Raw genomic sequence first — 13,791 nt, 5'->3', positions numbered from 1 at the left:
GCTCAAAGCAGGACCAATCCCCAATTTTTGCCCCAGATCCCTAGATGGCCCCCTCAAGGATTGAACTCACAACCCTGGGTTTAGCAGGCCAATGCTCAAACCACTGAGCTACCCCTCGCCCCATCTGAGAATAGAAATTGTATGACGGGCCATGAACACTCACAAAATTAGGGTTGGGGGTGTGGGATCTGGGGTGGGGCCAGAAATGAAAAGTTCAGGGTGTGGGAGGGGGATCAGAGCTGGGGCAGGGGGGTGGAGGGGTGAGGTCTCTGGCTGGGGGTGTGGGCTGGGGATGAGAAGTTTGGGCTGTAGGAGGATGCTCAGGGCTGGGATCAAAGGGTTTGGAGGGCAGGAGGGGGATCAGGGCAGGAGGTTGGGGCACGAGGGGAGGCTCAGGGGGGCAGGCTCCAGGCAGCGCTTACTTCAAGCGACTCCCAGAAGCAGCACCATGTCCCTTCTCCAGCTCATATGTGGAGGCACAGCCAGGCGGCTCTGCATGCTGCCCCGTCTGCAGGCACCGCCCCTGCAGCTCCCATTGGCTGTGGTTCCTGACCAATGGGAGCTGCAGGGGTGGCACTTGGGGTGGGGGCAGCATGCAGAGTGAAGCCCCCTGGCTGCCCCTATACATAGGAGCCGGAGGAAGGCCATGCTGCTGCTTCCAGGATCCGCATGGAGCGGCCCCCGACCCTGCTCCCCGGCTGGAGCGTGGCAAGCCCCAGACCCCACTCCGCAGCGGGAGCTCGAGGGCCAGATTAAAATGGCTGGCGGGCCAGATTAAAATGGCTGGCAGGCCAGATCCAGCCTGCAGGTCATAGTTTGCCCATCCCTGTTCTATACATACCCCTGTGTACATTTCCCTTGTATCAGAAATGCAACCATTTCATACGGACTGTGCTTTGAAAAGCTGGATACACACTGGCTAGGTTCCCCAGGCAGGGGCATCAGACCAGCCCTACAGAGGCTCTGCACTCCTCCAGCACGGTCCATTGGTGAATCTTCTTGGGGGCAAAGGGCATCCTTGTACAGCGCCTGGCACTGCTGCATGCTGGTCCATGACTGGGGCATCTGGGTGCTCTGGTAAGACACTAATGAATTGTACCAGTGATTTACTTCACTGATAGAAATTATCTCGCATGTCCCCCTCCCCTGTGTGAGTGGGCGGGAGGGAATTACTCACCCCTAGTGCTTACTTGGGGGCTGGCCTGCACAGGGTGGTGCAGTGAGTCCACTGGCAGAGCTGGGAATAGAACTTGGGTCTCCTGATGCCCCAACCCCTTGCACACACCTATACCTTCACCACTTGCCCAGCCTTCCTCTGCCTCTTGTACCTACCTGTCACCATGGTGTCTGAGCATCCCCTGTGGTTGATGTGCCTATCTTCACATGGCTCCCCCCTGTGGAGGGCAGGCCTGCTGTCCCCATTGGACAGATGGGAACTGAGGAATAGACCGAGCCACTTGCCTACAGGAAGCTGGTGGTGGTGGAGACCGAGGGTCAATTCTGTAGAGTCCCAGATTGGCACCTGACCCCCTTCTCTTCTCCTTACTGCATGTGGCCTCCTGCATCTCTGAGGAGCGTTCTCTCTTCTCAAATGCAGGAGGAACTGGACTAAGATCACCCAAAAGGCTCTGAGGTGGGGCAGCCACTGATGTGAGCCAGGTTTGAACCGGCCACCTAGGAATGAAACGTCCTAGACACCATTGCCAATCCTGAGCCACGCGGCCACCGTAACTGTTGCTCATCCCTCCCTTAGCCAGTCCTGAGCCGCTCCATGCATGGGCAGCGCTTTCCCTGGAATGATCTGTAGCCAGAGCCCTTTGCCTGCTGGTGGCATTGGTTGCTCTGGTTTGGCCTGGGGCAGAGGCAGGGATATTCGTCCTGGCAGGGATAGGTCCACCTGAAATGCTGGTCACGTCTTGGAGGTTGCTGTGGGGGGAGGGGGTTGAGTCCCATGGGCTCTGTGGGTCTGGGTCAGGCCCTGCTTCTGAGTGTGTCTAGTGCCTCGGGTGTTGCAGTGGGGGGCTGACGAGCAGCCTCCAGGTGGAGCAGGGAGAGGAGTGTGAGGAGCGGGTTCACGTTGTGTCCCAGCAAACCCGGGGAGGGTAGGCATCAAAGAGCCTCCAAAGAAGCATGGTCTTATTGTGACAGAACTGCCGGTGTGGGGGCTGCCCTTTCCATCCTGACAGTCGGGCCGAGCAGCGTCTCCCAGGAGCTGCAGTGGCTCCGCTGACCCTCTGGAGGTGGTCACGGGCTAGCCCAGAGAAGCAGTGTGTTATCTGTGCAGGCTGATGGCACGTCGCTAACCTGAACTCTGGTGGCAGTGGCACCTGCTGGCTCCAACGGGACCTATGCGGTCGGGGCATGGGGCAGGGTCTCCAGGCAGTGAGGGGCTCCCTATACAGTGCACCTACCTACACAGAGGAGATGATCTGCTTAGCACCAGCTCCTCCCCCAGACAGCTGTCGGGAGGCCTCTGTCCTGACCTTACAGCGCCCCCTTCTGGTTTAGGGCTGAGCTCCCCACACAGCTCAGTCTTGGCTTGCAGTACCTCTGCTGTGAAAGCCCTGGGCCTCTCCAAGCAACCGCTCCTAACCGTGCTATGTCTCTTGTGATGGGAGGGCAGAGGGGGATTTCCCGGGATTGACTCACGCAGGGACCTCCAGCCTCCCTGTGCTTGTGACCGGTGCCAAACTGAACAAGAGACCCATGCAAAGTGGTCTCGGAGCGGGGGTGTCCCTTCCTCTTCTCCCACTGGAGAGGACCTGGCCTGCCATGTACATGGCTGTCTTCCATTCAGGCAGAGCCTGGGGAGGACTGGGAGAAGGGGGCACGTTTCAGGACTCTCCCTGGCCACTCACCGAGATCTTCATCTAGTTTCTCCTCTGCTCCACCAGCCCCAGGAGGGCTGCCAGGCTCCAGCTGCCCCCTGGTGAGTTAGGCTTGTGGTGGCTCTGTGGGGCTTAGCAGTGGAGCTAGTTTTATTTGCTGTTAGTGATTTTTTTTTAATCTCTCTTTCCTCCCCCATCCCTGCCCCCTTGCAATTCCAGGGCTTTGTCGCAGCAGCAGCTCCTCCAGCCGAGCAGCAGGGGAAGATTGCCAGGGGATTATTGAAAGGCCGCACAGCGGGGAAGGCTGGCTTCCGGAGAGCATGAGGGAGGCTGCAGCTGAATGCCAGCTGGGGGTTCCTGAGAGCCTGTGGAAGGGCTGAGCAGGAGCCATCGAGAGACCCTCACCGAGCTGCAGCTGTTCCCGGGCCTGCTACAGATGTGGAGCTCCTCAAGAGCTCAGCTGTCTCCCAGGCAACTAGAGCCAGGGAGGCCCCCTCAGCTGCGAGGAGACACTGATGGAAAGCAGCAGCCAGCCAGGCGCAGGCAAGGCGCAGTGGGAACCTGGCTCTCTAGCCCCTTACACAGAGTTCCCCTGAGATGCATTTTTCTTCCCCCTCCTGGACAGGGTCTTGCAGCAGGTGACCGGCAGACAAGGGGCTAGATCCTGGGTCTGCGCGCACCAAGACTTGCTCCCTTCACTCCCCGGGCCAGCAGAGATTGCAGGGGATGAGAAGTACGGCTCCCCTTTGGGGCTCAAGGCAGAGGGGAGCTGTTTGCCCATTAGAGACCAGGGCTCCTGTTGCTTATTAATCCAGAGCTTGGGGACTCTGCGAAGAGCCACGGGGCCTGGCAGCCAGACTTCCAGCAGCTCCCTGGATCCCTGCCTTGGCTTGTAACAGAGCATCTGGGGCCCAGCTGGGCTCTGTGGCATCCAGAGAGCCGTGACTGCACCTGCGGTTACTAAAGAGCCCCCAGGGAGCTGGACGCATCCCTGTGCTGATCTCCAGTGTATTTCCCCCTGGCTTTGTGCGTCCCCCTAGCCTGCCCTATGCCCTTCTGCCACTGCCACGGAGAGGGTGGCACAGGCTGGCTGGGACGTCAGCAGCCAACGCAGCGGACCCAGTGACCCCACCCCAGCCCTGGCAGGGTGGTCCTTTCTTCTCCCCCCTCCACCATGAAGTGCTCCCTGCGGTTCTGGTTCCTCTCGACCGCCTTCCTGCTGGTATTCGTCATGTCACTCCTCTTCACGTACTCGCACCCCAGCATGGCCTACCTGGACCCCGACAGCCCGGGCAGCTTCCACCGGGTCAGACTGGTGCCCGGCTACGCCGGCATGCAGCGCCTCAGCCAGACCAGGCGCCTCGGGGAGGGGTGCAGCTGCCACAGGTGCACAGGGGACGCAGGGACCTCGGAGTGGTTCACCAGCCACTATGACAGCAGCATCTCCCCGGTGTGGACCAAGGAGAACATGGAGCTCCCGCTGGATGTCCAGAGGTGGTGGATGGTGAGTGAGCCCCTGCCAGGAGGCCCTGGGTCAGTGGATCTCAAGCACTCGCGCTGGGAGGGAGTCCCCTTCTCTTCGTCCCCCCGACCTCCGGTCCGTGCTCTACTCCAGAGCCGCCCTCACCCTGGCCCGCTTGCCACCCGCTCCGCAGCTCGGGATCTGGAAATAGTGCTCGGCCCCTGTTTCCCTGCAGTTTGTCTCATCCACCCGGAGGCCGCACTGCTGCTGGGCAGTCCGTGTTCCCTGGCCTGCTCGAATGACTGACCTGCTCCCCTCTAGGGGCCCAGAACCTGCTGGCAGCCTAGTTCTAATCTGTGACGTGTCTCTGTGCAAGTGGCCTGCCGGCTCCACTGGCTCTCTGGGCCTCCCGATCAAATGGGCCCTGGCCATCTGGCAACGAGATGAGCCCCTGCTGGTACTGAGCCCAACTGTGCTCCTCCTAGCTCATGCCCCCCTGAGGATGCACTCTCCCAGGCTGGGCGCTGCCTCCGACCCCTGTGCCGCCCCATTGCCTCCCTGGGGCTGGGTGTGCTGAACAGAGGGCAGAGTTTGGGGAAGTAGGGGCGCTCCCATGTCTAGCCTGCAGGGAGCAGTGTGGTCTAGTGGTTAGTGCACACAGCACAGCCGGCAGTTGGACCTGACCCTCCATTGCCTGCCTGTCATCAATCCACTTCCACCAGGGAGCAGAGCTCTGCCGTTCTGCCCTGCCGGACAGGTGTAAAGTCACACCCCAGTGCATGCGGCAGCAGAGAATCGGGACCCCTGGGCTCCCATCCCAGATCTGCCATTGACATGCTCCCTAGCCTTGGGTGAGTCACTCTGCTGGCCTTTCTTTCCCCAGCTTAAAATGGGGTGAACCTCACCTCGCAGGGAGATGAATGTATCCATGGAGGGGAGGGGAGGTTTATTGCAGGATGGGTGGGTGAGATTCGGTGGCCTGCATTGTGCAGGAGGTCAGACTAGATGATCATAATGGTCCCTTCTGACCTTAATATCTATGAAACGTCAACTCGCATGGGCTGAAGGCTTCCCCCGCTCTCCCCACCCCAGTTCCTAGCGTGTGCTGTCGGGGATTGACCCCCTCTGCTCTGGAGGCAGGCAAAAAGAATTTTCTATAGTATCTGGCTGGTGAATCTTGCCCATATGCTCAAGGTTTAGCTGATTGCCATATTTGGGGTCGGGAAGGAATTTTCCTCCAGGGCAGATTGGAAGAGGCCCTGGAGGTTTTTCGCCTTCCTCTGTAGCATGGGGCACGGGTCACTTGCTGGAGGATTCTCTGCTCCTTGAAGTCTTGAAACCACGATTTGAGGACTTCAGTAGCACAGATATAGGTATGAGGTTTTTTGCAGGAGTGGTGGGTGACATTCTGTGGCCTGCGTTGTGCAGGAGGTCAGACTAGATGATCATAATGGTCCCTTCTGACCTTAGTATCTATGAATCCGGTCTCACGTGCTTTAACCGTGCAGCAAGTACAGATCCCATCTCCCTGTTACCCTGGCTAGAGAATCCTGGCACGTTCCTGGCGCAGACGGTCTTGGTGCTCATGCAGATGACAGGGGCTGTCGGAGCACCTGGCTAGGTGTGAGGCTGATGTCCTGAAACCCAATTAAGATGCCAGGGATTGCTAGGCATGGGGGGCAGTGAGGGGATCTCTGCTGCTGGTGTTTCCGCCTGTGCACAGAAAGATTTTTTTTCCATGGGAAAGGCGATGCCAACGTGAAAGCATTGCTTTTTAGATCTTGCCCTGCTGCCAGCAGCCGCCCTGCTGCTGGGTGCCATGTGTCACAGGCAATTTGGGGACCACGACACAGAGACGCCTTGGTTCTGGGTTTCCAGCCATCTGTCTAGCTTCCATTCGGGTTGCTCTTCTTCTTGCTCCATGTGCAACACTGACCTGTACTGCGGGGACCTGTCCCGCCCCTCCTGTCAGGGCCATTAGCTGATGTTCCAGGATTAGTGGCCGAGAGGTGGCATGGAGACAGTAGCCCCTTCTTTGCCCAGTGGCTCTGGGCAATGAGCCCTGTCTGTCCATGGGCTCGCAGCCTTCGCTGCCTCTTGCTGCACAGCTCTGTGCGGAGATTGCCGGGGCTGTGTAATGGAGAGGCCGCTATTGCTTTGGCACAGCCTAGGCTGCCCAGCTGCTAGCGGAGGGGCTCAGGCTGAGCTAGCAGAAGGAGAGTCTTAGTCTGCTCTCATCCTTGGGATCTCCCACGTCCTTTCTGGGAGTCCACAAGAGCACCGGTGCTCCCGCCCGTCCCTGCTAGTGATTGTGTGTGGGCTCTCGGTACACCACAAGAGGCTCATTCTGTTACCGGGGCTCTTCTTGCAGTTGAACCCGATGCTGGCTCCAGGCCCCGAGAGCCCGGCTCCAGTGGCTTAGTGGATAAACTAACCTAGGCTCCTAAATGAGAAGGGGGCAAACTCTGCCTCCCCACAGGGCCCCGCCTCCACCACTCTCCCTACGCTAGCCCTGGATTTGCGGTTGGCGAACGGGTAGGGCCGGGTGACGTTTTTCAGCTGAACGGTTTGTTTGCTGAAAAAGGCAGTTTGGGGCTGACCCAAAGTATTGGTGAATTCCTACCGAGTTCCCTGAATCGCGTCCACCAAATGGGAGAAGCCGGAATGTCTCCTTTGGCTAAATGTTTCCTTTGACCCCCACATTTAGTTTCAACTTTCAGGTATTTTGCCAACAGCAAGCCAGGTTCCCAAAATGGCCAGGGTGGGCCACACCCGTGTGAGCTTTAGCCCCGTGAGTAGGGGAGGATCTGGGTTCATGTCCCCCGCCACTGCCTGATGTGGAGAAGGGCTTTGAGGTTGGCTCTTCCCCACTGCAGCAGGGAGCCCTGGCCACTGGGCTAGGGGCTATTCTGGGATGGAGCTTTCTCAGGCTATCCCATTCTGTCTAACAGGTTTCAGAGTGGTAGCCGTGTTAGTCTGTATCAGCAAAAACAGTGAGGAGTCCTTGTGGCACCAAAATTTGTTAGTCTCTAAGGTGCCACAAGGACTCCTCGTTGTTTCCACTCTGTCTAAATTACTCACTTTGGTGCCCACATCCAAGGTGAGTGCCCTAATCCCCTGGGCAATAGTGTGCTCCTCACTCTTTCCCTGGCATGGCTGGATTGTTCATTTGGAATTTCTGTTAGCACTGACCGTCTTCACTCCCGCCCATGTCTCCTGTGCTGCGGAGAGTGCCTCGGGAGTGGTTATTTGCCCAGCACAGGAGCTTTACTGGCATGTTCCTGACTCTCAGCAATCCAGGGGAGCGCTGCTAACTGGGCATCAGAGCGGCATGCAGTGTCTCCCCTGCAGAACCTGCCTTGGACCCTGGCCGCTTCCACAGCACTGCGGCTGCCTGGCTGGGCACCCCTCGCAACTGGGGGCTGTCACTGGAGGTGATGGCTGCCAACCACACAGCAGCTGCTGGAGTGGAATGGCCTAATTTCCCTCAGACAGCTGAGTCTAGCCATGGGAGCAGGAGCATTGGGCTGTTTAACTATTGATGATTGCCCTCATGCACTGTTACTCCTAGACAGTCCCCACGCTGGGATGGGGGGGACAGGAACTGGGAGCTGCTCCACCGCAGTCGCTGGCTCCAGTGTGACCTAGCTGGTCCTGCAAACTCTTACCATCCGGGGGGTGTTCAGTGACTGGTATAAAAGCCAACGATGCTCTTGGGCCAGGCTGATGGGTGGGAGCTCAGGAGAGCATCCCTCTGCAGGGATGGGAGAGGTTCAACTTGGAACCATCGGCGGGCACAACAGCATGTTTCTCTGCTGCCCTGGGGGGTGTGGCAGGGCCAGCACGGTGTCTCGGAGCCGGCACTCTGGTTCTCAGCACCAGGCTGCCCTTCCGCCTCCCTTTCTGTAGCCTGCTGCATTTGACTGCTGGGCCAGAACAAGGCAGGTGCTTCATATGAGATGCTTTCAGGGCAACGTGGACCGAAATCACCAGCTGGGACCTGTGAGGATTCCCATCCCTGCAGTACCTGAGCCCCACAAACACTGAGTTCCTCCTTAACACCCCAGTAAAGCGCTATCCCCGTTTTATAGATGGAAACCAGCAGCACAGGGAGAAATAAGAGACTTGGCCAGGGTCAGCCAGGGAATCTGTGGCAGAGCCAGGGAGCTGACCCCAGATCTGCAGAGTCCGAGCCTGATGCCCAGTCCGTTAGACCCTCCTGCCCTCCAGCGTGATTGTGTTTTTAAGCAGGGTGGGCCCGCGTCCACTTGTGTGTGGGTGTAACTCAGGAATAAGGAAGTGAGCGGAGTTAAGAACAGTGTGAGTGAGAATTGGGTCCCTCGTTGTCTCACTTGTCTCCGAAGCACCAGGCCTGCCGCTGGCACCGTGTGAACCGTCCTTTTCGACACTCTTCCATCTGGCTGGCGAAGGGTTTCATTAGAACTTTCCCCTGCAGTGCTCGCAAACCAGCCTGCTGCCACGCTAGTGTGACAGAGTCTGGCTGGGCAGTGCACTGGAAAAGAGGGTGACTTCATTAGCTCAGTTCTGCTGTCCAAGCCGGGAGAAAACTGCAAGAAGATGGGCTTAGGGACCAGGAGGAGACCTCATGTGTAGGCAGATTATGCCTATCCTGGGGTCCCTGCAGTTGCTGGAGGAGGAACATTTGATTAGATGGGCTTTGAGTGTGATCCAGCCTGGCAATTCTGTGTTCCTGTTTAATGGTGCCGAATAAAGAGCTTTCAAACATAAGAACACGGCCTGGAAGGGTCCTCTTGGGTGGTCAAGTCCAGCCCTGCTGTCACAGACAACCCCATAATACCATCCTGGTCGTAAGCTCCATCTTCAGAAGGAAAACCAGACAAAACCGCACCCTGCCTTCCCACGTTACTAAGCCAAAATAGTGTAGACGACACAGGGAAGGAAACAGCATAGTTAAAAATGCAAATAATTTGAAATCTGATGTTGCTTTTGTCTCAAAAGGATTCGGCTTAAATGCCAAGTCTTACAGTCCGTCCAAAGTATTTACGAAACCCAAGCTGCACATGGGGCATCATCTCAGCTAGGCACAGCTCACGCTGGCTTCCCAACCACCCAATTGCAAGAGAGACTCTGAACAGGAGTAGCAGTGGCTGATGTGCGATAGCTGTGTGCCAACTGCTTTGGCTTGTTATCCAGCCGGGGGGTTGAACCCAGGCAGGGTGAATAATCCCCTTGGGCCCTCTGGGTGCTGCAGCAAAACCTACTTAATGCTGAAGCTGTATTTCAGATTGCTGAGCCTCTGATGGGATCAATGCCATCCCAAGGTCTTGCACTTTTAACTTTGTCTTTAAAGGCACAGGGGTTGAGGGGCAGTGCAGAAGTCTTGGGCCCAGACTGAACATATGTTTCTCTTCCTTTAACACAGGGGTGGGCAAACTACGGGCCAGATCCGGCCTGTCAACCATTTTAATCTGGCCCTCAAGCTCCCGCTGGGGAGCAGGGTCTGGGGCTTGCCCCGCTCTGGCGCTCCAGCCAGGGAGCAGGGTTGGGGGCCACTCCACTCGACTCCTGGAAGCAGCGGCATGGTCCCCTCCAGCTCCTACACATAGGTGCAGCCAGGGGGCTCTGCTCTGCACGCTGCCTGCACCCCAAGCGCCGGCCTCGCAGCTTCCATTGGCTGGGAACCACAGCCAATGGGAGCTGCAGGGGTGATGCCTGGGGATGGGACAGCATGCAGAGCCACCTGGCCGAGCCTCTGCATAGGAGCCTCTGCTTTTGGGAGTCGCTTGAGGTAAGCACTGCCCAGAGCCTGCACCCCAGAGCCTCCCCCCGGCCCCAACCCCCTGCCCCAGCCCTGCCCCCTCCCACCCTCCAAACCCCTCGATCCCAGCCTGGAGCACCCTCCTGCACCCCAAACCTCTCATCCCCAGCCGAGAGCCCTCACCCCCCACCCCCCCAGAGCCCAGAGCTCCCTCCCACACCCTGAACTCCTCATTTCTGGCCCCACCCTGGAGCCCAACCAGACCCCCAACCAGAGCCCTCACCCCCTTCCTTTCTCTTCCCATTTCCCCCACCACCACTGGGGTCTCTGGTCCTGTCCCAGGACTGCTGTTCATGCTGCTCCCATGCCCATAGGAGCTTGCTGCTAAAGCTGGCACCATCTCCTTTGCCCAGTGCCCCAGGAGCGGCTGCCAGTTGGATGTCGATGGGCGCAGTCTGAGCAGTGCCTGGCAGCCGGACTGTCTAGCCCAGGTGGGCTGCTGGGGCTGGGTGCCAAGGAGATGGGTGCTATAGAAACCTCTCCCGGCCTGACGTCTCACTGGCCATTGTGTGTCTCTGCAGATGCTGCAGCCCCAGTTCAAGTCCCACAACACTAATGAAGTCCTGGACAAGCTCTTCCAGATCGTGCCAGGCGAGAACCCCTATGGTTTCCGTGACCCCAGGAAGTGCTGGCGCTGCGCTGTGGTGGGCAACTCGGGCAACCTGCGCGGCTCTGGCTACGGGCGAGAGATCGACAGGCATGACTTCGTCATGAGGTGGGTGGCCAGTGCTGCCGGGGAGGGGCTGTGGCTGGCTCCCATGGGGCGGTGAGCTGAGGGCGGAGGCGCGGACTCAGCGTTGGGCCGGCTTTTGCTTCAGATAATGTCTGAGCAAACTAGGTGGAAGCGCTTTGTCCACACGTGCTGCTCTTACCTGCATTTCAGAGCACCTTTTCCTCCTCCAGGCAATTGAGCCCCCTTCTCGCTCGGGCCTGGCTCTGTGCGGGGTGAACCCTCTGCCTCCAGGCTCCTTTCATCAACTCAAGTCTCTGGACATGGCCGCTGAGCAGGGGAAGAGCTGCATGTACGGGGCTGTCATGTGTCACTGGGAGCGGCTGTCTCTGTGACAAACAGCAGAACGCATGCACGCCGAGTGGCAGCCAGGCTGGGACCTGCCCGAGAAAGCAGGGGTGTGCGTCTGACCTGCTGCTGCAGTGTTTAGCGCCGGCTGTGTCAGGTCACAGCCCCTCTGGGTATGTCTGTGCTGCACACTGAGCCCGGGCTGCGACTCAGGTTTGAGCCCACAGCCTCTTCCATCCACAGACACATCAGTCTGCTGGCTGACCTGAATCACTCGGCACCCAGGCATTAGGAGCATGCTAGGAGGTGAGTCAGAGCCCGAGTCCTGCTGTGATTCAGGTCCAAGCCCTGTTTCATAGTGTGGCTGCAGCTCAAGCTGCAGGGCCGAGCAGGAGGTCTTAGCATGACTGTGAGACCTGTGTCCCGCAGCTGTCAGCCCAGGTTCACCATGCCGTGTGAACCTCAGGCATGGTCTGGGAAACACCAAGTCCACAAGCCCAGGTCTCCCAGCCCTGGGTTTACAATACCGTGTAGATGTACCCTTGGAGGCCAGGTGTGGGGCCAGAGCTACAATGGGAATGAGTCCCTAGCCCAGCAGCTACAAGGGAAGGCGGCTGCTCCCCGCTCACAAGTTCCCAGCTCCCCATACTCACCCTCAGCCTGACTGGGAGGCTCAAGCCAAGTACTCAGGCCCTTTTTAGTAAATGGTGGTGGTGGGGAGGAACAATCTTTCTCCATTCTTTTAAAGACCTTTCTGCACACCTATCATTGAAACAACGGAACTATAAAATCTCTGTACCCAACTTCCCCATGGCCTCCCGCAATGGGGTGCGGTGGGAAGGCAGGTTTCTCAGCATGCTTTGGTGGCACAGTGCAGTCTCAGGGAGGAAAGAGTCGGCTACTTGCAATGTTCAGGATCACCAGTAGAAAAGCATCCAGGGTTAGAGACCCCACAACATGCTCTGGTTGAAGCACACGCTGAGCTGGGTGCAGAAATCGCTGGCAGAGATCCCCTGGCCAGGGTGGTGCAGGAGGTCAGACTACATGACCACGATGTGCCAAACTGGCCGTCAAATCTATAGCCGCTGGCCGATCTGGCACTGGCTCATCCGCCTTCGTGGTGGGGACTTGCACCTCCTTCCTTCTTGATGCCCCGCCATGATGCCCATCTCTGCACTAGGGGGACCAGGGATCCCTCACTTGCTGTGCGTGGCAGCAGTGGTGGAGGCTGCAGGGTAGACACTGGTTGGGTGTTTTGGCCTCCATGGTGTTTAACCTTGCTGAGAGGACCTTCCTTTCATCCGGCCTTCGCTTCCCAGTCCAGCTACATCCTGAGACAGCTCTGCTCTCTGATCCATGCTCTGTGCCCGAAAGTCGTGGCCCCAAAAATAAGAACGGCCGGGTGCAATTGCCCACATAGGCCCAAGAGCCCTTTAAATCTCTGGAGGATGGGTTCAGATGCTCCTGAATCACCTGGGGAGCACAAGTCCAGGTGGAGCTGGTGTTCCTAAGTCAGTTGGACCCTTTTGAAAACCCCACTGCTGCGTACCCCGCTCTGCATGCTTGTTTCCCCTCTCGGGAAGCCTGAAGGCCTCTTACCAAGAGCCTTGGTGGAATGGTCCAGGTGGATCAGCCACTCGCTGTCCGTTTTCATCAGTCTCCCTTGAGCTGGTCACTGGATGACCCTGAGCAGCAGCTAGAACACCTGGCTGTTCCCTGCCATTCTCAGACACCTCCCTTCCCCGCGCTCTTTCTCCAACCCCTTCCCTGGCCAGGCCTGGCTCCGCACCACGGCGTAGCTAGGGCCGCATCACTGTTCCCGTCATAGACTCTCCTCCTCCCTCTTCCCTTAGCAGCTAGCAGGAGGAAAGCCCACAATTTGAGGACTTCAATAGCTCAGACATAGGTTAGGGGTTTGTTACAGGAGTGGATGGGTGAGATTCTGTGGCCTGCGTTGTGCAGGAGGTCAGACTAGATGATCATAATGGTCCCTTCTGACGTTAAAGTCTGTGATTATAGTCTGTGATTCTATCTGGATGTGGCCCAGTTGCCTTTGCTGTCTCACCGCTGTGATCGCTCCTGCTGGCTTTGTCCTCTGCCTGCTGGAGCTCCCCTTCAGACACAGGGGTCAATAGATCCGGGCCCTGGGGCTGCTGGCACACGCGGGGTTGTGTTCGTGCAGAGGCTGGATTCTGGGTGCCCTGGGACTGCCCAGGATCAGGGAGGGTATATTTGGGCCAGGTTGTCCTATATGCAGGAGGGAGGCCCGTGAGGACAGGCTTCCCATGAGGAGTTGCTGCTCTGCAAGGGAAGTGGAGGGGCAGGAGAAGATGTCACCCTGATTCTGCGTGGGGCTGGGAAGGTTCAGCTGCATGGAGGGGTCCCTGTCTAAGTTAATGCTGACCCAGGGTTATCAAAAACACTGGAGCTTCACAGCCATGGGAAATTATGGCTCCAAAAGTATCCAAACCCAGGTGAGGGCTTTGAGACCAATCAGGGCTCCTTGGATGCCATGGGAGGCCACCCTGTGCCTCCAGGCTCCTCTGCAGCGAGTGTCGGGGGCTAAGCGCTGAGATTGTGCAGTGTAATTTTCTGGGAGAATCCTGGGGAAACATTCCTAGCTTCTGAAGTAGGGCTGTGATCAGGAATGTGCTTCTCCCCAAAATCTCAGCTGCAAGACAGG

General features: G+C 58.1%; 1 protein-coding gene across 10 annotated transcripts in view; it reads left to right on the top strand.

The window, feature by feature from the left end:
• Positions 1-13,791, top strand: part of ST3GAL2 (ST3 beta-galactoside alpha-2,3-sialyltransferase 2) — a 93,296-nt gene that overhangs the window by 67,520 nt on the left and 11,985 nt on the right. For all 10 annotated transcript variants that reach the window (XR_012641544.1, XM_074968372.1, XM_074968371.1 and 7 more), the window contains 2 exons: positions 3,048-4,332; positions 10,612-10,805. Coding sequence is in view for 9 of the 10 variants with exons in the window: in XM_074968372.1 (XP_074824473.1) it covers positions 4,003-4,332; positions 10,612-10,805 (524 nt within the window). In the remaining variant the exon portion in view is untranslated. The remainder of the gene's footprint in view (positions 1-3,047; positions 4,333-10,611; positions 10,806-13,791) is intronic.

The sequence above is a fragment of the Natator depressus genome, chromosome 12 (assembly GCF_965152275.1).
Source record: "Natator depressus isolate rNatDep1 chromosome 12, rNatDep2.hap1, whole genome shotgun sequence".
NCBI classification, from domain to species: Eukaryota; Metazoa; Chordata; order Testudines; family Cheloniidae; genus Natator; species Natator depressus.
The sequence above is the reverse complement of the archived record's forward strand: the minus strand, read 5'-3'. Positions and strand labels throughout refer to the sequence as shown.